The sequence below is a fragment of the Gopherus evgoodei genome, chromosome 3 (genome assembly GCF_007399415.2).
Source record: "Gopherus evgoodei ecotype Sinaloan lineage chromosome 3, rGopEvg1_v1.p, whole genome shotgun sequence".
In the NCBI taxonomy this organism is placed as follows: Eukaryota; Metazoa; Chordata; order Testudines; family Testudinidae; genus Gopherus; species Gopherus evgoodei.
The window spans coordinates 15,868,323-15,895,900 of NC_044324.1; the positions used below are offsets into that span (position 1 = coordinate 15,868,323).

A 27,578-nucleotide genomic window follows, 5' to 3' on the forward strand; every position below is an offset into this window, starting at 1 on the left:
CCTATGGATTTGCAGCTGTCTATAGTGCCTCCTGTAACAGCTGTGTGACAGCTACACCGCCCTGAGCTACTTCCCCAAGGCCTCCTCCAAACACCTTCTTTATCCTCACCACAGGACCTTCCTCCTGGTGTCTGATAATGCTTGTACTCCTTAGTCCTCCAGCAGCACACCCTCTCAGTCTCAGCTCCTTGTGTCTCTTACTCCCAGCTCCTCACATGCACTTCCTCTCCTCTGGCTCCTCCCCATCTGACTGGAGAGAGCTCCTTTTTAAACCCAGGTGCCCTGATTAGCCTGCCTTGATTGGCTGCAGGTGTTCTAATCAGCCTGTCTGCCTTAACTGGTTCTAGCAAGTTCCTGACTACTCTAGTGCAGACCCTGCTCTGGTCACTCAGGGAACAGAAAACTACTCATCCAGTGACCAGTATATTTGCCCTCTACCAGACTCCTGCACCCCACTGACCTGGGTCTGTCACAATGCATGATTGTTGAATCTGTTTTCCTGAAGCAAGACCAATGCAGAAACAGGAAGAGAGAGAATGTCTTACCAATTACAAGACTAGACCAAGTAAGAAAATCTCACCCTCTGCTTTGAACTCTTCTCCGGCGTCTGTATTAGGAGCTATAGATTTTTGTCTCGTATTGATTTTGGGAAAACAAAAGTTACAGTAAATTTACAAGAAAATGAAGCTGAGAGAAGCTTTTGAATTTGTATAAGCTCAATACTTCCATTGTTACTGGAAAGCATAATAGCTGAATTCCCTGGTTGTCTTGTGACCAAATAACTGAGTGGCGGAGGTGTTCTGGGGGTAGGGTTAGCAAGTTAAAGAAGTACAAATTCTACAATATATTCATCCATTGAAAGAGAGCATCTTAACCCTTTCTTGAACCATAGTAAAGGAAGATGGTTCACAAACAGCTGTACTATGCAAGGGGCTTTAGTCCAGTGGTTAGAACAGGGGAATAGGAATGAGAACTCATGTTTTATTTTCTGATTTCTCCACGGCTTCACCTTCACATAACCTGGTAATATAACTCTCTGACAGCACTTATGTATGTACTTCAGCAGTGTAATAAGGTAAACTTACTATCTGTAAATCTCTTCGCAGTCCTCCATGAAAAATTATAGGTAAATGCAGATTATTAGTATTACTTTATCCTACTATAGAATCATTGAAGTAAGAGATGGAAAAGAGACAGTATTGGTCTAGTCCATCCCTTCTCCAGGTGGGTACGTGTATAATTGTTAACTAATGTGTTATCTCTAATGCTTTGCCTAGACTAGTTTCCAATAATCTTAGATGCAGATCTTCCATCTCTTCCTTTGGGATTCTATAGTCCAAGGATCTCGCTGTCAGCATAAATAATATCCAAGTTGTTGGGTCAGGCATGTTCAGTCTTTCAAATTGCCTTGGCATCCTCCTTCCTTCATTTTTACCTAAGAGGTAAAAATATTCTCAAGAGTAAACTGGTTGTCATTGGTAATCCCAGAGATGTGCTGCTGATAACCTTGTCTTCATCTTGAGTTCTTGGCTGTCGGTAGGCTATTGGCTTTCATGCCTTTGCTAAGAGTGCCAGTACAATTACTCAGAGACACCTGCGGCTGTTAGAAGTTTAAATGAAAATATTAGTGCCAGGTATCTCATTGCTAAACACGTACATTTGTATTTTTGAAAAGCTGCATTTTCCTGTTAGGTCTGAATAGTCTCACATTTGCCAGTTTTGCATCTACTGGGTGGATCATAGCTCTTTATTAGTAGCCATTACACTCTTCCATATCAAACTTATTGCCTTTCAAGTGTGAAAAAATTGTTTAAGATAGCTGGTTCTATGAATAGTAAATAGGTCTAGTGGACTGAGTGTGCCAAGAATGCCAGGGTTCTAATCCAAGAGCTGTCGCTGACTTCTTCAGTGTCCTTGGATAAGTCACGTAACCCCCGTGCCTCAGTTTCCCCATCTTTAAAATTGAGTTAATGCTTACCTCCATTCCTTTCAGGGTTAGTGAGGACTGATTAGTTACACTTATAAAGCACTTTGAAGGTGAGATTCAATGTAAATGCTAAGTTTTATTTTATTTTTCATGTCCGTTAAAACTTTTCTGCTTTATATTTTGAATCACATGCAGTGGAAATAAACTTGATCAAAACTGGTGCAGATCTGTTAGGTCCCATCCACTGTGCTCTGCTGGGGCCAAGGCAGGATTGTTGCCTATGTTACATTTTTAAAGTGTTTTATCTAATTCAGTCTTCAAAGTGTCGAGTGATGTTTTATTTTTCACTTTTCTCAGCTCTCTTAGTTGCTTCAAGCAGGGAGGGTTATTTTTAGGCCTTCAGAAATAATTGGGCATTGAGCCCCTGTCATAAACAGATAGCTAAGGGTTAATGTCTCTTTCACCTATAAAGGGTTAACAAACAGTGACCTGCAACACCTGACCAGAGGACCAATCAGGAGACAAAATACTTTCAAATCTCGTGGAGGGAAGCCTTTGTGGGTTTGGGGTTTGGCTTTGTTCTCTCTGGGTCCTGGACGGGACTAGAGGTGCAACCAGGTTTCTGCCAATCTCCCTGCTACAGTCTCTTATCTATTCAGAATTGTAAGTAAGAAAAGGCGGTCATAGTCTTTTGGGTTTTTTTCAATTTGCATATGTGTACTTGCTGGAAGTAGCTTAAATTGTGTTTCTGCTGGAGAAGTTTCTTTCTATTGTTTATAGTTGAAAGACCCTGTAACTTTTTACCATCTAAAGTGCAGAGATAAACCTTTTACTTTTTACTTTCTTTTTTTATTAAAAGTTTTGCTTTTAAGACCTGTTTGATTTTTTTCTCCTAGTTAAGGTTCAAGGGAATTGGTGGGGAGAAGGGAAGGATAAATTTTCTCTTTGTGTTAGATTCACGCAGCTTGTATTGCATCTGGGTGAGGGGGAAGGTAACACTTCTCTCGGTGTGGTGATTCAAAAAGTTGAATCAGGTGATCTCCTAGTGTTCCCAGGGCAGGAAGGAGCTGGGAGGAAGAAGGGAGGGGAAGGGGAATGGTTTATTTCCCTTTGTTGTGAGACTCAAGGAATTTGGGTCTTGGGACCCCCAGGGAAGGTTTTTGGGGGAGACCAGAGTCTATCAGGCGCTCTACTCTAAGTCTTGATTGGTGGCAGCCTATCAGATCTAAGCTGGTAATTAAGCTTAGGGGAATTCATGCTAGTACTCATATTTTGGATGCTAAGGTCCAGAATTGGGAATTATACTTGACAGCCCCATATAGAGCAGTAATTCTCAGCCCCTGGGGGTATGCAGAGGTCTTCCAGTGGGTACATCAACTCACCTAAATATTTGCCTAATTTTACAACAGACTACATAAAAATCACTAGCTAAATCACTACAAACTATACTCCTGGGGGAATTCTGCAACAAAAAAATTAAAAATCCTGCACACAATATTTTAAAGTGCTGCATATTTTATTTGTCAAAATAACACAATATAATCACACCAGTTTCAATTATTTTTGATCATTTATATGAAAATACCTGTCAGCAAGTAGGTTTGTAATAATACAGATGACAAAAAAGATTCAGGAAATGTTTTATGACATTTCCTTGCTAGGCATATTAATGCAGAATTCTGAGTAATAATTCATTTAAACTACAGTACAGAACTGCATTTCCCGCTCCCCTCAGAAAGCTCCCCTCAGTGCAAAAGCTTGGCGGAGTCAGGGGTAGAGGGAAGTAAATGGCTGGGAAGGAGCATGGATGTGAACTTTGGAGGGTTGTTGGGTATGGGTGGGAAAAGTATGGAATAGGCGCGGGGGGTGGGGAGGGATTGTTAGGGAGCTTCCTCCATGCAGACTCTGGCTGACCCCTAGCCTCTCCCATTCAGTCAGGAACATCTGCCCCTGTCCCCATCTGTCCTTGCATCCCCCTGTCCATGTGTCCCTTCCCCCCCAGCTCAGATACCCACTCTTCACATCCTTATGTGCCTTTGCACCACCTCCTCCATCCCCATGTGTATCCGTGCCCCCAGACAGCCACTTCCTTGTCCCTATGTGTCCCTTTACCCCATCCCCATGTGTCTCTGTGCTGCCATCCCGTCCGTGTCCCTGTCCCCCCCAATCCTCTTCCTCGATCCCTATGTGTCTGTGAACCTCCCTCCCCCATGTAACCCTGTGCCTCCACTCCCATTCAGCCCCTGCCCCAGTCTGTCCTCCTCCATTAGCTCTTATGAGACCCTATCTGATCCCCCCAGCACCCCGCTCTGTCTGTCTCCTCATAACCGCTGTCTCCTGCCCTGGCCTGCGGTGAAGAAGGCACTGCTGGCTCTTTCTCTTCCCTTGCTGGTGTGGAGCTGCTGCTTTTTCTAGCACCACAGCGCTCTCTGGTGGGCAAAGTCAGAACTACAGAAGTTATTTTCTGCTGGGAGCTGCTGCTGCTCTTGCGTCATACTGCCCTCTGGTGGGCAAAAGGTGGAACTGCAGCAACATTTTGGCACAAGCTTTTTTCTGCACAAAAAAATTAAAATATGCGGGGCTCAGTAATTCTGCATGTGCGCAGTAGCTAAGAATTCCACCAGGAGTAAAAACTAAAATTGCATACAGACAGTGACTTATTTATACTGCTCTATATACTATACATTGAAATATAAGTACAATATTTATATTCCAGTCAATTTATTTTATAATTATATGGTCAAAATGAGAATGTTAGCAATTTTTCAGTAATAGAATGCTGTGACACTTTTTTGTATTTTTATATCTGATTTTATAAGCAAGTAGTTTTTAAGTGAGTTGAAACTTGGAGTATACAAGACAAATCAGACTCCTGAAAGGGGGACGATAATCTGGAAAGGTTGAGAGACACTGATATAGAGTTCTCATTATTTTTGGAAAGCCAGAAAAGCTTGTGCCATACACAGAGGCTGGCATACCTGCTGTAGCTTCAATCTAGCTAGTATGGCTAACAAGAGCAGTGAAGATGCTGTATTTTGGGTGTCAGCACAAGCTGTATAAGCTGCCGCAGGAGGCTGGGTATGTGCTCACTTTGCTCGCCCACAATGAAGCTTGTGATACTGTGTCTTCACTGCTATTTTTAGCGTTGCTAGCTGGATTAAAGCTAGGGCAATTGTCTGTGTTGCAGTCACACCTTCAGTTTCAGTGGAGACGTATCCTGTGAAAACACCCTCAGGCAATACAGAATGATTGGGTTAGCAGCTGGTGAGTTGTGCTAACTGGAGCCGTAGCCTGTAGCTGTGTCTGCATACATTACTACCTTGAGCGTCAGCAGCACTGCAACTTCAGCCCATACCCCGTAATGGATCAGCTTTGAAGCACCACTTAAAACGAGCTAGATGAGCGCTGGGTTAGGGACAGTAAGTGCATTATACCTTGAGCTGACAGCTGGAAGACAAGCCCGTCGAGATGAAGGCTGGCCTTGTGGATAAGGCACTGGACTGAAACTCAGGAGATCTTGGTTCTGCTCCTGGTTCTGCCATAGACTCCTTGTGTGACCTTGGATTCCATGGCTCAGCAAACTCTCTCGCTTCCTGTTTTATCTATTTAGATGGTAAGATCTCTGGGAGAAGGGTTCTTGTGTACAGCGTCTCACTGATCTCAGCTGGAGCCACTAGGCAGAACTGTAATACAAATAATTTCTAGCTGAATGTCACGGGAAGCAGCAGGAGACCTGCCACGCAGGATACTCTACAGCTGGCTTTGATTTTAAAAGCCCAACCAGCAAACATTGCACATGTGATTTAGTTAGCACGTTGTCTCTCTCCCACCCCTTCACTCCTCCCTCTAGCACAAGTCTGATTTCAAAGGCTAGAACATCCTGTCACCTGGGTGTTTGTTTCAGAGTGGTAGTGTCTTTTTTGTCTAGTTTGAAGGCCATTATTTAAAATTAGCTTGCTGCTCCGAGCCGGCTGATATTCACTCTGTACTAGGGCTCTTACAAAGCCCTTGATGGTGATTTTATGTGATGGACTCTAATTTAAGCTCTGAGGTACAGGATAGAAAATGGAAGACTAATTGTCTCTGAGATTGCTTCCACACCAAATAGCAAAATTAGGTGGGCTTTTGGCAGCTTTCCTGCTTGCCTGGCACCTAGGTGATTCTTTGAAACTTCTAGTGAACTTTTTCCAGGCAGACCCACTGGCAGAAAGAGAGGAGGGGTTGTTTTTTCTTCAGTAAACTTGCTGATAATACAAACTTGCTGGGGAGGGATGGGAAGAGGGATGTGTGGTTCTGATAGTGAGCTTCAATTCTAAAGCATATTCAGATCTGTTAAGCAATAGCATTAACAAGTTTAAATAAATCTGATATGGAGTAATGTAGAGTGACACATTGGGAGCAAAAAAAAACAACCAAAAATCAAACCCAGCACAACTCAGACAATGACTGGAATGGAAATAGAACATAAATGTTGCAAAGGATCTTGGAAGAAAGACAAGGAGGCTCCTCTTTGCCAAAAAAAACACTGAGAAAAGTGTATAGGAGAACCAGGATATAGATCGAAAGCTGGGGAACAGGAGGGCAGGTGGGTGCTAGGGTTGTCTCATGGCATTAGCATTTTCACGTTTGGACTTTTTGTGGATGTCTGTACTAGGAGAGATTGAAAGATGAATGCTTTGTAATTCGGAGAGGAGATGATCGAGAGGTGGGATGACAAACATATTTAAGCTAGTAAACAGTTTAGCGAAGGTAAATTGGGAGCATCCTCGTTGTTGTTCATTTGTATTTGTAGTGCCTTGACTAGACCCAGCCCTACTGTGCTAGTTGTTCTATAAACACAACAGTATTTAGAATAAGGGGGCATGCAATGAAATTGGAGACTGATGTTTCTCAGGGGTACACAGGATTGTGAGGCACCTCACTACCACCTGCTCTTAACGTGAGAAAGTCTTCTCTGTGCCTGCTGAGGATCAGCTCCCTGTCTCCACCAGCATCTGCACTAGATGACCTCCAGAGGTCTCTTCCAATATGGAGTCTATGCCCTGGAGAGCAGCAGTTCACCTACATTCTGGCTGGTTTGTTACAATGTTAACACCTGTGACACTAGGATTGTGCCGGTTCCATTGCTTGATACTTGCACGCTGACTGTTACGTGTTCACGACGACCTGAAATAAAAATATGCCGGGGATAATTGTGCTGAGATTGATCTGTAGGATGTGAAGCATGAGTGATGCATAGTACCTGCAATGTCGATAGCCGTAATCACCCTGTGCTTTTATCTTCTTGGGAAATGCAAAGTAAACGGGGTCAGGGTGATTCAGCACTTGAGTGGGAAGCTTCAAAGGGACAGCTCGGTGCTACAGGAAGTGGCAGTGGTGAGTCACTGAGTGCTGTGCGGTGGATTATGCCACTGGAGGATCTGTCTGTTGAGTGAGGAGGGTTATTCATTGTTTTCCAGAAGGCTGCACTGAAAGGCCCCAGTCAGAACTGGAGCCTCACTGTGCTGGTAATTTCAGGGGGCGACAATCCCTGCTCTAAAAGATGTAGGCAGACAGGTTGGCCTAGTGAATAGAGCACTGGACTGGGGCTTGGGAGGCCTAGGGTCTATTCCTGGTTCTGCCAGTAGCCTGCTGGGTGACGTTAAGAAGTCATTTCATCCTGTGCCTCGTATCCCCGTCTGTAAAATGGCGATAATGATACTGACCTCCTTTGTAAATCACTTTAAGATCTACAGATCTACCAGTATTCTATATTACCTGTATTATAAATTTAAAGCAGTCTAAATGAGTCACTTGTAATGAGTAAAGATTGCATAATCGAAGAGAGAGAGCTTAATTCTCGTAAGAACGGCCATACTGAGTCAGACCAATGGTCAGTTTAGCCCAGTATCCTGTCTTCTGACAGTGACTGGAGCCAGGTGCTTCAGATGAATAGAACAGGGCAATTATCAAGTAATCCATCCCCTGTCATCCAGTCCCAGCTTCTGGCAGTCAGAGGTTTAGGGACATCCAGAGCATGGGCTTGCATCTCTGATCATCTTGGCTTAATAGACATTCATGGACCTAGCATCCAAAATTCTCCATTCCATGGCAAGTGGAAGGAGGATTGCAAGGCTTCCTGATTCAGAGTCTCCCAATCTTGGTGAAAGTTACATCCCACCCAGGTGACAGGACAAATATTAGAAATGAGATAATCAAAGGGAAATTCTTTCAGACCAGATCACCAGGTTTGCACATTTGTTGTGAGGGATTTTTTTATTCACACAGGAAATAGTGTCAATCAAAACATTTACAGAACAACCTGCAAGCAATATTGAAGCCAAAAGCTCTGTTAGATAGCATCATGAGGCAATCAGCCATGCAATCACCCTGCTTTCTTTCCCCAGGAATTTCCGATGCTCTGAGATATTAAAGGATTTGGCAAGAGAAATTTTCCACTTATTTTTTTCTGTTTACCTGGAGCACTTTGCAGTGTGAGCAGGTGAAGCAGAGGTGAGCTGGTTCAAGGCTTGAGTGAGATTGCTATGTATTTGTGTTGCGGTAGGGCTCAGAGGCACCAGCCGGGATTGTGGCCACATTTTGTTAGGTGCTGCATGTGTACATCGAAAGACACGGTCCCTGTCATGAGATAATTACCGTCTGAGAAGACAAGTGACATTTGCAAAGTTGTAAAATAATTATAAATAGATAAAGTAACTACGAGCCACCCCGTGTACCCCTCAAGCCATCAGCAAATGACTGAATTATTATAAGCAGAGATGGGTCTTTAGGTGAGGGTGATAGCCGTATGGATCAGTCCTTGGAGGACATCCCTGTGCATAAATGGGGCAGCACTAGAGAAGCTGGTGTCATTGACAGAGCGGAGAAGGCCGGAGTGATGCAGTAAAAATCAAAAGCAGACAAGTGGGAAGGGGGCAGATTTGTGATGGGAAGAACAAAAGCTTCACACTGATGTACTGAAATGGGAGGAACCTGTGGTGGGATTCAGATAGCAGGGTCTGAGGGGTGGAGGTGTGTTGATGTGGCCAAAGGGTGGACAAGGAAGATCATGCTAGCAGCTGCATTTCATATGGATGCTCCTGTATCTTGCAGATGCTCATTATAAATTCTGTTTATGCCACAGGGAGTTTACTAATCTGTGAAACTGATACAGTTTTAATAGACAAAGACATTTTGAGTACAGCACATCTGCTTTGTCATGCCATGAAGAAGTCTCCATGCCGCAGTGCCATAGACTGAATTGTTTCTTAATGCCCCCCTTTTTTTAGACCACATATTTTAATCCTAAAAAGTACTTGACAGACAAAATTGCCCATGGTTTGCAATGGCTAAGTAATCCTGTCTTCCTGTCAGAACATAAGAACAGCCATAGTAGGTCAGATCAAAGGTCCATCTAGCCCAATATCCTGTCTTCAGAGAGTGGTCGAAACCAGATGCTTCAGACAGAATGAAAAGAACAGGGCAGTTTTCGAGTGATCCATCCCCTGTCACCCATTCCCAGCTTCTGGCAAACAGAGGCTATGGACACTTCAGAACATGGTTTTGGATCCCTGCCAATCCTTGCTAATAGCCATTGATGAACCTACCCTCCATGAACTTATCTAGTTGTTTTTTGAACCCTGTTATAGACAACATCCTCTGGCAAAGAGTTACAAAGGTTCACTGTGCATTATGTGGGGAAGTACTTTCTTTTGTTCACCCTAAACCTGATGCCTATTAATTTACATTTGGTTCTTGTGTTATGAGAAGGAGCAAATAACACTTCCTTGTTTACTTTCTCCACACCAGTCATGATTTTATAGACCTCTGTCATATCCTTCCTTAGTCGGCTCTTTTCAAGCTGAAAAGTCCCAGTCTTATTAATCTCTCCTCATACGGAAGCTGTTCCATACCCTTAGTCATTTTTGTTGGCCTTTCTGGTACTTTTCCAATTCCAATATATCTTTTTTGAGATGAGGGGAGCAGATCTGTATGCAATATTCCAGATGTGGGTGTACCATTGATTTATAGTTGGGTAGCCAATTTTAGTTGGATGTATTCCTGGAGGTTTCATCACATGACATAATCTTTAATTGAAGATTAAGCTTTAATTCCTGGCAACTCCAGGATGATCCTGGAGGATTGGCAACCCTGGTTTATATAGAGGCAATATGATATTTTCTGTCCAATCTGTCCCTTTCTTAATGATGCCCAACATTTTGTTGCTTTTTTGGCTGCTGCTGCTGCACATTGAGTGCATATTTTCAGAGAACTATCCACAATGACTCCAAGATCTCTTTCTCGAGTAGTAACAGCTAATTTAGTCCCCGTCATTTTATATGTGTAGTTGGGATTATGTTTTCCAATGGGCATTACTTTGCATTTACCCACACTGAATTTCATCTGCCGTTTTGTTGCACAGTCACCCGGTTTTGTGAGGTCCCTTTTGTAATGCTTCATAGTCTGTTCTGAGCTTAACCATCTTGAGTAGTTTTGTATCTTCTGCAAATTTTGCCGCCTCACTGTTTACCCCTTTTTTCCAGATAATTTATGAATATGTTGAATAGGACTGGTCCCACTACAGAGCCCTGGGGGACACCGTTATTCATCTCTCTCCATTCTAAAAACTGACCATTCATTACTGCTCTTTGTTTCCTATCTTAACAAGTTACTGATCCATGAGAGGACCTTCCTTCTTATCCCATAACAGCTTACTTTGCTTAAGAGCTTTTGGTGTGGGACCTTGTCAGAGGCTTTCTGAAAATCGAAGTACACTATATCCACTGAACCCCCCTTGTCCACATGCTTGTTGACTCCCTCAAAGAATTCTAGTAGATTGATGAGGCATGATTTCCCTTTACAAAAACCATGTTGACTCTTCTCCAAAAAATCATGATCATCTGTGTGTCTGATTATTCTATTCTTTACTATAATTGCAACCAATTTGTCTGGTACTGAAGTTAGGCTTACCAGCCCGTAATTGCTGGTATCACCTCTGGAGCCTTTTTAAAAACTTGGCTATCATCCAGTCAACTGATACAGAAGCTGATTTAAATGATAGGTTACATACTACAGTTAGTAGTTCTGCAATTTCACGTTTGAGTTCCTTCAGAACTCTTGGGTGATACCATCTGGTCCTGATGACTTATTACTGTTAATTTATCAATTTGTTACAAAACTTCCTCTAATGACACCTCAGTTTGGGACAGTTCCTCAGATCTGTTATATAAAAAGAATGGCTCAGGTTTGGAAATCTCACTCACATCCTCAGCTGTGAAGACCGATACAAAGAATTCATTTAGTTTCTCCACAATAGCTTTATCTTCCTTGAGTGCTCCTTTAGCATCCAGATGGTCCAGTAGCCACACTGGTTGTTTAGCAGGCTTCCTGCTTCTGATGTACTTTAAAAAATTTTTGCTGTTTCTTTTTGAGTCTTTGTCTAGCTGTTCTTCAAATTATATTTTTACACCTCACTTTCCAGAATTTATGCTCTTTTCTATTTTCCTCACTAGGATTTAACTTCCACTTTTTAAAGGATGCCTTTTTGTCTCTATCTGCTTCTTTTATTTTGTTGTTTAGCCATGGTGGCATTGTTTTGGTTCTCTTACTATGATTTTGAATTTGAGGGGTATACATTTTAAACTAAGTCCTTGTTATGGTGATTTTAAAAAGTTTCCATGCAGTTTGCAGGGAATTCACTTTTGGCTCTGTACCCTTTAATTTCTAAGCAGAACATTCGGATTAGCACCATTTGGCCTGAAAGGTCCCAAAGCATTTCATACACTACATACAGCACTCACAGCCACCAGTGGGCAGCAAGGCAATGGTCGGATTGCACATGGTATGCTGTGCAAGGGTGCAGGAATGAGGAAACTTCGGCTGTGGTATCACTCCTATCCATGCAGAGCAGAGAAGACCCCAGCTTTAGAGGTCTTGTCTGAAAGACACACATTGGTATCGCTTGATCCCATGTAGGAAATTTCTAGCCTTCTTTCAGATACCTGGCACTCTTATTGAGGCAGCCTTATGCTGAGACCCAGGGGGCAGGGGACCATATTCTTTTCTGCCGGTGCCACAGATATCTTAGTTCCTCACTTGTGGAGACTCTAACTGAGATTTAATTAAGCAATGGGCTTAAACTGCAGCAAGGGAGATTTAGGTTGGACATTAGGAAAAAGTTCCTAACTGTCAGGGTAGTTAAACACTGGAATAGATTGCCTAGGGAAGTTGTGGAATCTCCATCTCTGGAGATATTTAAGAGTAGGTTAGATAAATGTCTATTAGGGATGGTCTAGACAGTATTTGGTCCTGCCATGAGGGCAGGGGACTGGACTCGATGACCTCTCGAGGTCCCTTCCAGTCCTAGAGTCTATGAGTCTATTTGTTGCTACTACCTACCTGGGGCTCCTTCTCCCTGCTTTCTTCATAGTCATTGGTTTGGCTATTCTATCTCTGGCCTGTTTTTTGTCTCCTCCTCTTCAATATATGTTGTTGATGGCAAGCCTGGAAGACTCCATAGATTTCTGCCTTCTCCATGAAGATCCAGGACATTGACTTTGACTTACCATGTCTCTGTCAGCTCCTTCCTGATGTTGCTTCCTTGGTTTCTCCCAGTAATTTCAGCTGCTGCTCAAGTTCCTTCAGACTTGTCTGCATGGTATAAATTAATGAGTGCCTCTAAACTGAGACAGTTATTCCAATATAGCCCCTTGTGTGGACACTCTTATTTCAGTCTGAGTTCCTTTTTCCAGCTTAGTTATTACGTGGGAAGATGTTTAAAATAAACACACACACAAAAAAAGCACTCTTATACTAGAATAAGTGTGTCTATATAAGGAGTTATACCGGTACTAGTAGCTGAAAGATGGATGTGGCAGTTGAGTCAGGTAATCCACCATCTTTGTAGCCTCTATCACACAAACAATGAAATTGTTGCATGCAAATTAGCTGTAGAGTAAGGGTGGTGATTGGTTGAGTTACCTGTGATATCACAGTGGTCTAGGCTAGGACTCTTGGCATGGCATAGATACATGCATTACCATAACTGTATGCCACGAGGTGAGGTTGGAGGTGTTGGCAGAGTGCAGAGGAATGGAGATTGCATGGAGCTTTGCGCCAGAGGATAAGTAGGGAGGGGCAGAGCTACATAGAGCTTTGAAGGTGGTGACAGTAAACCTTTTTTCATAGTTCACCCTTAAAAAGGGTATTCATCTCTGTTCTTCAGGACAAGAAATATGTCCCATAGGTAGGGTATTGCACAGTTTTATCCAAATGAATTGCCTTCCTCTGAAGTATCTGGAATAGGTCACTGCCATAGAGAAGATGCCGAACTAGATGGAAGGCTGTTGCTGTGTGACAAGCCCATTGGTGGAACAGAAAGATAACAGAATATACTTCTTCCCAGGAGCCTGGTAGGCTTAGTGACTGGTAATGGAATAAGGAGCCTTTTACCTATAGGTTACTAATTTGAATCTAGTCCTGGTTAATAGGTTCAAGAGTTGCTACAGACTGATGATTCTTCAGTGCTGAGTCAGACGACCTAGCCTGTTTTGAGATGCACTGTGCCTGTCAGATGGGAATTCTGCATGCCATATAAATATCGGTGATTACAATACTTATGGTAGTTTAGTTACACAGCGTGCTAGATTGGGCTTTCTGAAATGGGGAGCTACCTCCATTTACTCATAAGCATCTCCAGAAGTTGCTGAAGGCAATTTACTGGGCTAATGAGGCCACGTGCAGTGCCATGCCCCTTTGCTCAGAGGCATTCCTGGGAATTAGGGGAGATCTTTTATTACATGCATAACAATCTCCACCTAAACAGGAAAACTTATTACCAGGCAGTATAAGGAAAGGAAGTCTGTGAGCAGCAGGGTTAACCTGGTCAAGTTGGGGTGCAACAAAAAGGAATGAGTTGTATCGCAATGTAGTTTGGCTCAAGAGCACGTTCGTCATTTCACAGTGCATGCGGAGCTGGGTAAACTCTTTACTTCTGTATAAAAGAACAGAGGTCAGGGTTTCCCAGACACAGAGTTCCAAAGATGTCTGGAGGCATATACAGACTGTGACTTAGGGGTCCAAAGCCTAGTAATAATGTCAGTGGGGGGCTTTCCATTTATTTCAGTTGTTATCGGCTCAGGCTTCTGGAGCAGAAAGGGAGTGATGCCCAGAATAAGCTGGGAGGCACTGGTTCCTTTACTGTGTATGATGTTTGATCTTCTCCAATAGCACCATACAGCTGTCAAATTTGCCCAGGGTTGCTTCTAAAGCTCTGTCATTTGATTTCCTGTTCTGGGATTAGCAATGTAGTGTAATTTTGTGTCCAGAAGCTGTTTCCACCCTCAGTTCTGCAGAGCATAAAAGGATTTTCTTTTATGCTGTTATTTCTTTGTGCACAAAAATGTTTCCGGGCTTGCAGCTGTAAGGAAAAAAAAAGTAAAAAAATAAAATAAAATAAAATAAAAAAGGTTTATTAGCACTATTGTTTTAATGCATTCTTGTGAACCCTAAAGAGCTGTATATGTGAAGCAGTGTATTGGGAAATCTTTGGAAAAGACCTGAGTGGGAAAGTAGCTTTGTCAAGCGGGTCAAATGGGCCACTTCACCTTGAGTGGTCCCTTGAAATATGTGTTAACTTCTTATAGTAAATAATCCATTCCACCTTGTATTTAGCTATGACACTCTGAGTACCTTTCCCTGACCTGAGGAAGAGATCTGTGTAGCTCAAAAGCTTGTCTCTTTACCAACAGAAATCGAGCCAGTAAAAGAGATTACTGCACCCACCTTGTCTCTCTGGTCAGATGATGTCAGTTGACTGCCTATTATTTAACCACGGTCAAATATGTCAAATACTCCAGCAACAATGCCCTGAGGTAGGCAGCAACCTACTTTTTGATTGCATCATGGTGCTGTTCTTTCATTTTTTAGCACTTCATTTCATTGTTTCACATTTCTCTGAGTTAAAATAACGTTGTCATTATCTCTTTGTAATTACACACAAGTCTTTAGCTAAGGCTATGTCTTTGGGAGACTATCAAGACACTCTCTTCTTTGTTACTGTTGTTACTGTTCTAATTTATTAATGCTTTAAAATATTTGACATTATTTGACAAGTCAGATGCCCAACCCTATAGGAAAGGAACTGAAACACAGGAATCAAGCTGCTGGAAAATGCACGTTGAAAGAAGGATGGTCTTGTGGTTAGGGCACTTAGATCTGGGTCGAATTCCCAACTTTGTCAGACTTTCTGCGGGCCTTGAGCAAGTCACTTAGCTTTGCTGTACCTTGGTTCCCTATCTGTAGAATGATGCTAATGACACTTGTAGCTCAGAGGTGGTCATAACGATAAATTTAATTAATGTTTGTAAGATGATTAGCTATTACCTTGATGAGGGGGAAGGGCCTGGAAGAACTTAAGAGGTAGGGCAGTACTGTTATTCCCATTTTAGAGAAGGGGAATTGAGAGACAGTCTGTCGCAGAGCAGGGACTTGAACTCCTGTCTCCTAAGTCCTGGGTTGGTGCCCATCCTGCCTCTCTGGAAGGGATTGCAAAGTGTGAGTTGTACTTACATGGGTTCTTTGTAAAGTGCTTTGAGGTGAAAGGTTCTATAAAAGTGCAACCTAAACTGTTTGTGCCTTTTAGCACACTCATGAGGTAGGGAGTGTCCTCCTCCCCATGTTACAGGCAGGGAAACTGAGGCACTGAGCTTAAGTGCCTTGCCCAAGGTTACAGAGACAGCACCTGAACTGGGAGTAAAACCCAGGAGTGCTGGCTCCCAGTTTGTGTGAGAGCAGTTCAGCAATTGGAGCAGGGAAAGCAGTGTTGCCATGTCATTGGTGTAACATCCCCATTCTTCTTCCATAGTCTGTCATAAGCATCACCGAGCATGCAAACATATCTCACCACTGGGCATATACCTCATCAGCGTAGTCATCTACTGGTGCTAGTTGAGTGTGTTTTGTTGCACATGGCTGTATGCAGTGATGTTGAGGCCATGTTGGTCCTAGGATATTAGAGAGGCAAGATCTTTTATTGGACCAACTTCCATTGGTGAGAGAGGCAAGCTTTGAGCTTACACAGAGCTCTTCTTCAGATCTGGACCAGAAGAAGAATTCCAAATTTGGCTGGTGGGAATTCACAATTGTCAACAGAGTTTTAACACTGATCACAATGATCCTTTCAGCAGCAGACTGAACTTCTTGTTCCATATTCAGGGAGCCTGTAAATACTGGCATTTAGCAACAGTGCAAGTCTGAAGTGGAGTGTTCACACCAGTGACTGGAAAACAGGCACTGGTGGCTAAATCATTAACTTCTAGGTGCTATGGAGGTTAAAGCAGCGAGCATGCTTCACCACTGAAAACTGGGGGAAGAGAGGGTGTCTGAAATGACTTCTACTAGAGACTCTCAATTCCCACTTTTGCAGACATCAGATACTTCTCTGTCCAATCTCAGGGCCAGATTTCCCTCCTGCCATAGTAAACTCCGTGTAATCTGCACAGAGAGACCATGTTGCACTCTGCTCCCTTTCATCACTCCCACCAGTGACTTCCTAGCAATGCATGGTACCTGGGACTTCCCTTGGCCACACTGCCCCCAGGGATCTGCAGGCTGTGGTACCTTTAGTGAAGACTACCACACAGTGGAAGGAATAATATTATCACTCCAGCCCCGCCCAGTGTTGGAGCTACCCACACATGCAGTCCCTGTCCCTTCCCCCTGCATGGATCCCAAATTTACAGGAAAACCTTTTGTAGCATCATTAGGGAGAAGCGGTGCCTTGCTACCAGCTGCTTGCTATTCAGTGTGGGAAGGATGAGATCTCTATGTGGAGGGACCCTTCTGTATGTATATATTGGGAAAGGGTGGGCAGGGCAAGTATGACTTAGCTGTGAGATTTGAATTTATTAAATGCCTCCTGCATTGGTTGAAAACTGAGTCATGATAGAGGGGGGGGAAATATGGCTGCACCTTGTCCTCCAAAGTTACAATTACTAGGCTTTTGTCTGTTGCACTGGCAGCAGTGTTGATCTTAGCCTGGGAGAATTTACCCTGGCTCAAATCCACAGTGATGATCCCTGAGGCCATAGCATGTAAGTCACTTCAGAATGAATTTTCCATCTGCTCTTCTTTTAGCAGAACTTGCATGTTGGGCAAGTTTCCAATGGTACCTTAAAGCACACACCAGATAGGTTTACTCTCCTTGTTCAGCTGCAAAGGAAAATCCTCAAATGCTCGTGTTTGCCAACAGATTGCAGATTTGGGATGTAATCTTTTCTTTGAGAGCCCTGTGAATGTGTTTCACACAAGCGCCTAAACCTAGATACAGGAGTGGGTGAGCGTATTTCCTTCCTGTGGTTACAATCTAGCCAGCCGTCTTCTTCCCCAAGAGGTAGAGGAAGAAGGTATATTTCTTAATTTAGGAGCAATATAGAAGTTTTTGATTTTTCTGTCTTCTCTTTAAAAAAAAATAAAGTAATGTTAGTGCTGGTGAATGATGCCATATTGACAGCCTTGGAGACGGAAGCCATATATTCAGGTCAGAACAAGTAGAGCAGAGGCGGTGCCAATGAATGCTGCCTGCACGAGGTACTTCAGTACCAGCCAGGAGAGGTTCACATCAGCCTTGTCTGAACAAGAAGGAAGTTTGTTCATGTGCCATGGCTCATTAAGTATGTGGCATCTCTGCTGAGTCTGCTAGCAAGGCTGATAGTAGCAGTTGTAGTGATGGAGGTTGCAATTTGCTTTATACCTGGAGTAAAATAAATTATATAACTCAGCATTTTTTGCAGAGCAGCAATTAAATTCCATGGTGGATTGGTTGGTCGAGAGTAGATAAACGGAAATAGGCGAGAGGTGGAGAAGATGGGGATAGGTATGCAGCAGAAGAGGAAGGAGCCATGTAGATTGTTCCTTCTGGAAGGCTTGGTACATTCCCTTGAGATTAGGTCAGTTGATCTCCCTGTGTTCCACTGATCTATTCAATAGAGAGTTGTCTAATGGCAATTCAAGATCTGTTTTCACTGAAGAGCTTGAAGTTTCCAAGGTTCATTTCAGAAATGTGTTCAGAGAAGAATGACATCTCATTAACTATCTGAAGGTAAAGGGGGGAAGGGAGATGTGTCAAAGACCAGGTGTGCTCAAGGGTCAAGTATGTGCAGATCGAACTTGGCGACTGCGAATAGCCATGAGCAATGATGATGACTTTCCACCAGTACTTGAGCATAAAACTGTCCTAGTACGTTGAACTAGAATTCAGAAGCAGAGGGAACTGCATTAGACTATGTGTTCCTTCTGCTTTAGAAGGAAGCAAGTTGGGAAAATATCTGTGGATCAGGTCTAAGAAAGGTGATGCGGTGAAACAGGCCAACAATTTAGTTTTGTAACCTAGTACTGCAGGGCAAAGAACTTCCTGGGAAAGAGATCTTTGTAACTGAGGGAAGCCTTTTTAAAAGAAAGCTATCCCCAATATAATAGAAATGGCAAAGTCGGTTGACTAGTGAGAGGTGGTGGGGAATGTTTTCAGGAATAATCATTTGAGGAGATCAACAATTAGGGAGGGTTATCACCATAACAGCTTCTGATCACTTGTGAAATTTACCTGCCCTTTTGTGTAATTAGGTGTGTCAGGTACCAGTTGTTACCTTAAAATGAGAACATGCCTTTTCTCCAGACAGGATTCTGTTTTTAACAGTTCTTTGGAGTCAGATTGTGTTGTCTGTGGAGTTAAATGAATTAATATATTCTTTCTGTTCAAGGATTCCCTTCCTGAAGGGGATGCAACAGTCTCTTACCTAGTGGATGCTTATTGCTCTTGAAAGAAAAATTGCAAGCTCTCATCCTAAAACCACCAGATTGGGCTTTTTCTTCTTTCTTTTTTTAAATCCTAACAACAAATGTGTGTCTTAATAAAACCAAAAGTAATGTCCAGCAGCATCTGGCTGGTGGGGGATAAAACCTTTGGTAAGGAAGTCAGCCTGAAAGTGTGTCTAACATGCTTTCATTATCACTAGCACGTATTTCAGACTGACAGTCGATAGTTTTAACTGATCCCAAACCACATGTGTTGCATTTAAAATACCTCTCCAAACTTTCTGTCATGTGGCCTTGGAGTTAGCATCAACAGAAACAGTGAAGAAGTTTCAGGTTTCTAAATGCACAGAGTTCTTTCACTCTCATGCTTCATGTTTTAGGACAGGGGAGGGTGCACTTTGTTAATTTGTTCTGTGTAAACAGAATTTATGGAATGGGGAGCCGCTGGAAGGATCAGGAGGCAGAATAGTTGTAAGCAATCATTGTCAAGAGTAGTGGGCCAGAGTGTAGCATTTCCTTGATACTAGTTCTGTTTTAGGGTCCTGGTCCTGCCTCTTTGCCACAGGATTTGGCCCTTAAGTGCTCTGTCTGTTTATGATGGAACTTCACTAATTATGTTTAGATCCAGGGCAGTTTAATGAAGATCGCATTTAGCAGACTGTGGGGATGACTCCAGCCCCTGAGATATCAAGCTTTCCTCTGGCCATTCCAGGAGCACCAGGCACTAACTCCCCGCACAGGGGCCCCCTTTTTCTGATTTAGTATTTCAGTGGCTCCCATCACCATGGTATCTGAGCGCCTCGTGATCTTTAATGTATTTATCCTTCCAGCCCTCTCGTGATGCAGGACTGTGCTGTTATCCCCATTGTACAGAGGGGAAACTGAGGCACAGGAGAGATTCGATGACTCTTCCAAGATCACACAGGAGATCTGCATTGTAGCACAGACCCTGACATTCACAAAGCCCTTAAATAGAGCTGCTTGAATGTGCTCCTGCAGCTGCTGTTAGTGAGTTTGGGAAACGGTGCCTTACATGCTTCTATGGCTCTGCCCTGTCTCCCAAAGGGGGAGGAGAAATTAAGAGAATCCTAGTTCATAGACTGTTACTGGGTTAACCACCATAAGATGTTCTGGAAACTGAACTCCAGGCCTCTGGGGCCAGCAGGAGTGGGGGCCAGAAGGGCGGCAAGAGGTGCTGACATAACACTGCTTGAAGTTAGTTGTGGCACAGAACAAACCTGATGACGAAGGGGAAAGGGGCAGTGTAGATGGGCGGACTCACCCCTGCAGCGCCTCCTGCTGGTGACTTTGTGAATTAGCTCAGTTCCCGCTCCAGAGCGCCCTCTGCAGGCCGGTGATCCGTCTGTCCTCTTGTCCATGTGTTCCTCCCTGGACCCGGTGCCCTTTTACATGGAGTCCTGCACCCTGGCAGTAACCCCTTTCAGGGTCTCCCCTCCCCAGGGAACCCCCACCCTCTATCCCCACCTTGCCTCAGTATATGGCTACTGCTAGTCATTTTCTAGCCCCATGCCCTGGGGCAGACTGCAGTATCAGCCTACTCATCACTGGCAAGGAGGGTTTGGACCTGCTGCCTTGGCCTACCCCTGGGCTGCCCTCTGCAACCCCCAGTACCTATTAGCCCAATGCTGGGCTGCAGCCTGGGACTTTCCAGGCTAGAGCTCCCCAGCTCCTCTGCCTTTCCTCAGCCCTGCTTCACTCAGATACCTTATGTCCAGCTTCCTGCAGCCAGGCCCTTCTCACTCTACAGCTAGAGAGAGACTGTCTTGGCTTCTGGCTCACAGCCTCTTGTAGGGGCCAGCTGGGCCTGACTGGAGCATGGCCACAGCTGAGCCTGCTTTCTCCCAATCAGCCCAGGCTTCTTTCCCCAGCCTAAAGGCTGCTTCCTCCAGGCACAGCCTCTTCCCAGGGCTGTTTTTAACCCTTTCAGGGCAGAAGCAAGGGTCTACCCTGCTACAGGCAGCAATGGGCCTGAAGATTAGAGACCTCCAAGGAAAGCCAGGGTGTGGCAGGAACTCTCTTTGTAGTATTTCCTTTGTCATGCCCACCACCATGGCAGACAGCGCTCCCCCTTTCCAAACTGACACTGAACCAATGCCCTAGAATAATACCAGGGGGTTCTGTGCTGTTGGAGGTGCCAGATTTCGGATACAGGGGCCTATAGTGTTTGTCACAAGAGTTAGGAGTGGTGACCTATGTTGGTCAGGTTTTGGGAGTTATTACAGTCTGTGTACCTGAAACTCCACCTCTAGGTTTGAGTGGTGTATGTTGTCATAGCTCCATTGACCTCATTGAGGCTGTGGATCTACCTCAGTGTTCATCACTTCCCATTCTAAACATTTTGTCACCCCTGTTTAAATGGCTGCTAGTGCTCGTCCCAGAGACAGCTGCATTTCAGTGATGGAAAGAGCAATAACTGGAAGTCTGGAGAGGTGCTTCTGGAGCTGTATTTATGTGAGTCGGTGCTAATGGCCATGAGTCACTCTTTCCTGTAACAAATGGAAGCGTTTTTAAAATAACGAGTTTAAATAAACTTTAAAAACTTTTTTGCCTTTAGTTAATCATTTGCTTCGTACATTTGCGCATAATGAAACCTTTCTGTTCGGTAATACCTAGCGACAGCAATGCGGCCCCGGGGCACAGTGAAAGGATCCTGTTGTTATCAGTTCTCTCTGTGCATGACTGACAGCCTCATGCAGAAAAATGGGAGATTTGCATTCGCTGCCAGCCCTCCACCTCAGCACATACAAATGGAAGCTAGTGTGCAGGGAATGTTATTAAAATGTTCTGCTAGGAGAGCCTAGGCCTCCCACACAGATCATACTTACCAGGAAGCAAGAAAGCTGATTTAACCTTTTCCTGACTTTCTAGCCCTTTTATCTTCCCAGCCTTCTGAGATTTCCGCTGATGTCCTTTGTTGGGCAACATTATGAATTTGTGACACCCCTTGATTTTTCACTGTCCTTGCTGCTTGTCCAGCTTCTAAGTATTGCTGGTAGGGGCTGGGGAGGATTCCCATTTAATCATTAGCACAACAGGTGCCCTTGTGATGAAAATAGGTTTAGGAATTGTGACTGTATTATCAGGATGGGTTATTTCCCTTCCCCCCCCACACACACGGTCTCTTTTAATGATGGTTTGGCTGCTTAAGATCTGAATCCTCGATTGATTTTCTGGTGTATGCTAATGTTCTAAACTGAAAATTACTCCTGATTTCTCTCCCACCCACACTCTGCCAAAGTGACGTCTCTCTTTACCATTCTGCCAGTTTTCAGGTATCAGTTTGGGACAAGCTCTCCTTGTGCCTTTATTTCTTCTTTGTTAAATACCCACGAATGTATTGGAGCTTTGAACGGGCTCAGTGAGATATTAGTTGGTCATCTTCAGCACTGGAGAGTAGACTCTTGTAACGTTTTATTTATTGCCAGTGCAGCCTCTCATAGACTCATAGACTTTAAGGTCAGAAGGGACCATTATGATCTTCTAGTCTGACCTCCTGCACAACACAGGCCACAGAATCTCACCCACCCACTCCTGTAACAAACCCCTGACCCATGAAGACTTCAGTAGCTCAGGCAACTTGTGGTTTAAAGACTTCAAGGTGCAGAGAATCCTCTAGCAAGTGACCCGTGCCTGACGCTGCAGAGGAAGGCAAAAAAAACCCAGGGCCTCTGCCAATCTGCTCTGGAGGAAAATTCCTTCCAGACCCCAAATATGGCGATCAGCTAAACCCTGACCATGTGGGCAAGACTCACCAGCCAGCACCCAGGAAAGAATTCTCTGTAGTAACTCAGATCCCACCCTATCTAGTGTCCCATCACAGGCCATTGGGCATATTTACCACTAATAGTCAAAGATCAATTAATTGCCAAAATTAGACTATCCCATTATACCATCCCCTCCATAAACTTATCGAGCTTAGTCTAGTGGATGAACTTAATACCAAAGACAGTAAGTAAGATTCCAACTAACTCTACGAGGGTTGATGTGTGACTCCCTAATCTTGGCACAATTGCATTTTCATAATGGCCATAGGGCTGTTGATAAAGCAGTTCATAAAAGCGGTATAGTATGTTTTGTTTTATTTGCATTGTGGTGTCACCTACGAGCCCCTGTCACAGACCAAAACCTGATTGTGGTAGGCGCTGCACAAACAGAACAAAAAGGTAGCATATATTTTGTGTGTCTGCTTATTAGTAGCAACTCTCTCTAGTGGATGCCAGCTAAGACCTGCTGAAATTGGATTACTACTTTTATTGTGGGAATTGCTTGAGGAGCATCTCAGATCATCCCCTTGTTTACGTAATCATGTAAGATTTGTTTTCACTGGTGTCTAAACTTGTGTATCTTGGGCCAAATTCATATTGGTGGAGGTTAGTGGCATTTCACCAAGAGTGACTATGGTCCCTTATGATTGATTGAGTTTGATCAGAGCAATTTTAAGATCCCACAGGTTGAAAATTTGCCCTTTACAATGTAAAGGTGACTATCAAATCAATAATTTAATATAGCACATCTTTATGACCCTCATCCTCATGATCATGTCTTTTTATGGTTTGTTTGCACTTTATAATAAATAATACTCTTTATACAGAGCATCAACATGTCCTAAAAATATCCATCATGTATGGAAAACACAAATCAGTTATTTAATTCCCTACCCCCTAGGCATATTTTATAAGGCCAACTGAATTCAGACAAAAGGTGGTCATAGGAAAGCAGGGGTTGCCAATGCAGCAAGGTGAAAGTGTATAATGCATGCCTGCATATGGTCATAAGTAAAATTCGGCTGACCACATAAAGCTAGTCCCCCAAGTATTGCTTGTCCAAATCACAAATCCTTCATGCAATTGTATAAGATGATGAGTTTTTAATTCAGATGGGGCCCAAGACTAGAATGGGGTATTTTGACACAAATATGTGGTAGTAGTAATAATTTGTAAATCTGTGGTGCCATTTATCTAAGGATCACAACATGCCATAAAAAGATGGGTTACTATTAGTATCTCCATTTTTACAGGTGGGGAACTGAGGCATGTAAAGTTTGTGACTTGTCCAGTGTGACACAGCGGGTCAGTGGCAGAGACAGGAATAGAAAATCCGATTTGTTGACTGCTACTCTCTGTTCTGACTGCTGGACCACGCAGCTTTTATCGAGTCCTTTGATAGAACTGCCCTGCAGAAAGCTGTGCGTGTCTAATGAATCCTATCAGTTCCTCAGGTTTGTAAGTACTACACAAGGAGGTGTCAGACAAGCAATAGTGAATCAGAATGCTGATGATTGTGACTGTACAGCTCCTTTTAGTAAATGTCTTTGTTGTTTTATAGTTTAGTAAGGTGTCATTTTTGCTCTGTCTGACTGTATTGTTCTTTTGTAGGCATGGCAGACTATCAACAGCGCAGAGGTGATGAGAGAGACTGATGCTTATCCAAGTCTCTTCCAGCTTGTTTTCAACTATGGCTGTTGATTCTGCATATTCATTGGATGGTAATACAAGATGTCAAGAGCGGCAGTAAGAGGTCGACTTGATCCCATTGTGTTTTTGTCGCCATGACAACACCACACTACTAGCAACAGCCAGTTAACCAGCGATCAAGGGAGGAGTTCGATGATTGATTCTAATCGGACCAAAAGTTGCATTTGCAACAAAAAGGCTGGAGACAGCCATCATCACAACAAGAAGATGAAATTTCCATTTTATTGGCCCCTCATTAAGCAGGCACAATAACATTTTCTTTCAGAGACTTGCTAATAAAAACTGTTTTGGTTATGGCTACTGATCCAACGTGATTGGGCGCGCACCAACTCTCAGACTCATGACTGGGTATACCATGTTGCGGAATGGGGGAGTGGGGAACGGCGGCCAACCCTGGGTGTTACGATGGTCCAGTCGGATCCGGCTCACCTGGCTTAGCTTTACCCTATTCATCATCCTCGTCTTCTTCCCCCTCATCGCCCACTACTACTTGACCACCATTGATGACGCGGATGATGCCGGCAAGCGCATCTTCGGCCCCCGCACCGGAAATGAGTTGTGTGAGGTGAAGCATGTCCAGGACCTATGCCGCATCCGTGAGTCAGTCAGCGAGGAGCTGCTCCAGCTGGAGGCCAAGCGACAGGAGCTCAACAGCGAGATCGCCAAGTTGAACCTGAAAATTGAAGCCTGCAAGAAGAGCATAGAAAACGCCAAGCAGGATCTCCTGCAGCTGAAGAATGTCATCAGCCAGACTGAGCATTCCTACAAAGAACTGATGGCTCAGAACCAGCCAAAGCTCTCCTTGCCAATCCGGCTGCTGCCAGACAAAGATGAAGCTAACTTGCCTTTGCCAAAATCCAGCAGGAACTGCAGGCTGCACAACTGCTTTGACTACTCACGCTGCCCACTGACATCTGGCTTCCCAGTGTATGTCTACAACAGTGATCAGTACCCTTTTGGTAGCGCCTTAGACCCTTTAATTAAGCAAGCCTTTGAGGCAACTGTCAGAACTAATGTTTATGTTACTGAAAACGCAAACATTGCTTGTGTGTATATAATTTTAGTGGGGGAAATGCAAGAGCCCATAATGCCAAAACTTACTGAACTAGAGCAACAGTTGCACTCTTTGCCATATTGGAGGACTGATGGACACAACCATCTCATCATTAATTTATCGAGGAAATCGGAAACTCAGAACTTTATCTATAACATCAGCACAGGGCGCGCCATGATTGCCCAATCCACCTTTTATGATGTACAGTATCGGCCAGGTTTTGATATTGTGGTATCGCCTCTAGTCCATGCAATGTCCGAACCCAACTTCCTAGAGATCCCACCCCAGGTGCCAGTAAAGCGAAAGTACCTGTTCAGTTTCCAGGGAGAGAAAATAGAGTCTCTTCGATCCAGCTTGCAAGAGGTTCGTTCGTTTGAAGAGGAAATCGAAGGCAATGCCCCAGCTGACTATGATGATCGGATCATTACCACCTTGAAGGCTGTCCAAGACAGTAAACTGGACTTTGTCTTGGTGGAATTCACTTGTAAGAACCAGCCTAAGGCAAGTCTGCCCACTGAGTGGGCTCTTTGTGGAGAAAGGGATGACAGATTAGAGCTACTGAAGCTATCTACTTTTGCACTGATAATCACACCAGGGGACACCCATCTATTGATCTCTGCTGGGTGTACCATGAGACTCTTTGAGGCTCTGGAAGTCGGAGCCATCCCAGTGATTCTTGGAGAGCAAGTTCAGCTGCCCTATCATGATATGATCCGGTGGAACGAGGCAGCCTTAATCATACCAAAGCCACGTATCACAGAAGTGCACTTTCTTCTGAGAAGCATTTCTGACAATGATCTCCTTACCATGAGGAGGCAGGGCCGCTTCTTGTGGGAGACCTACTTCTCCACCTCTGACAATGTATTCAGCACAGTCTTAGCCATCATAAGGACTCGAATTCAAATCCCGGCTGCCCCTATTCGAGAAGAAACTGCAGTGGAGATTCCTCACCGCTCTGGCAAAGCTGCTGGTACTGACCCCAACATGGCAGACAATGGTGACTTAGACCTGGGGCCTGTGGAAACAGAACCACCCTATGCATCTCCCAAATACCTTCGCAATTTTACTCTCACAGCAATGGATATCTACAGGAATTGGAATTCAGCTCCAGGTCCTTTCCACCTCTTTCCACATACACCCTTTGATCCCATTTTACCTTCAGAAGCTAAGTTCCTTGGGTCTGGGACTGGATTTCGACCTATTGGAGGAGGAGCAGGTGGTTCTGGGAAAGAGTTCCAAGCTGCCTTGGGTGGCAATGTCCCAAGGGAGCAGTTCACAGTAGTCATGTTAACCTACGAGCGGGAGGAAGTGTTAATGAACTCTCTAGAGAGACTCAATGGACTCCCTTACTTAAATAAAGTTGTAGTAGTGTGGAACTCCCCCAAACTTCCGTCCGAAGACCTCTTGTGGCCAGACATTGGTGTCCCAATCATGGTAAGAAATACCCAAATGCTCAATTTGGTTTAACATTTTTACGGTGGGAAATAACTTAGACAGTTTTATCAGTTCTGTAACTTGACGCATCTGCCTAGACATCCAGCGTTGTGCTGAAGTTTGTTGTTATACTGTGGCCTTCAAACTGCTGTCAGGGCCAGGATTTTCAAGAATAGGAGAGCCTAAAGTTAGACTCCCGAATAAGTGACCTGCTTTCCAAAGTGCTGAGTTCCTAGTGTCTCCCACTGAAGTAAATGGAAGATGCTGGGTGTTGAGCACCTTTTGGAAAAACAAGTTGCATATACAGGAGCAATACCTGAAGTTAAATTCCTGTTTTTGAAGATCTTTGCTCCAGCTGTTTGTTCATCACCGCTGTTGTTTGAATCAGTCATGCTTAGAGGACAAATGAAAGAATAATGCTTTACAAATGTTAATTTAAAAAAAGGCCCGGGGTGGGAAGATGGCACTTAAATGCACAAACTAAATGTGGGTTTTGTGCCAGGGCAGTTCTGAATGTAATAGCACTTTAGAGTGATGAGGGCATTATGCTGCATGCAAAAAGATTCATTGATTTTAATATTGATTTTAACATTTCATTTTATTATTATTTCTGACACATCCTACTGCATGTGTTTAAAAACCTCTAAGGTCCAGGCAGAATAAGGAGAGAAAATTGCTCAGATAATTGCAAAATAAGCTTTCACATTAGTCTTCTCCAGTGCTTGCATTTTGGGAAATTCTTGCAACGGTTCTGCTTAAAAAGTGTTAACCCTTTCATAGCTGGACAGTAGGGGGTGGAAATTTTTCTCTTTTGACTTGCTAATGGCTGTCATTTGTGAAAAAAAAATGTTTTTCTCTGGATCAACCTCTTTTCTAT

General features: G+C 43.8%; 1 protein-coding gene across 7 annotated transcripts in view; it reads left to right on the plus strand.

Moving 5' to 3' along the window:
* EXTL3 (exostosin like glycosyltransferase 3) overlaps nt 1-27,578 on the plus strand; it is a 242,982-nt gene that overhangs the window by 155,955 nt on the left and 59,449 nt on the right. For 6 of the 7 annotated variants that reach the window (XM_030555170.1, XM_030555176.1, XM_030555171.1 and 3 more), the window contains one exon: nt 24,115-26,701. In XM_030555170.1, coding sequence (XP_030411030.1) covers nt 24,554-26,701 — 2,148 coding nt within the window. In that variant the 5' untranslated portion in view covers nt 24,115-24,553. Of the gene's footprint in view, nt 1-23,756; nt 23,958-24,114; nt 26,702-27,578 lie in introns of all 7 variants that reach the window. The other variant, XM_030555173.1, reaches the window with a different exon arrangement.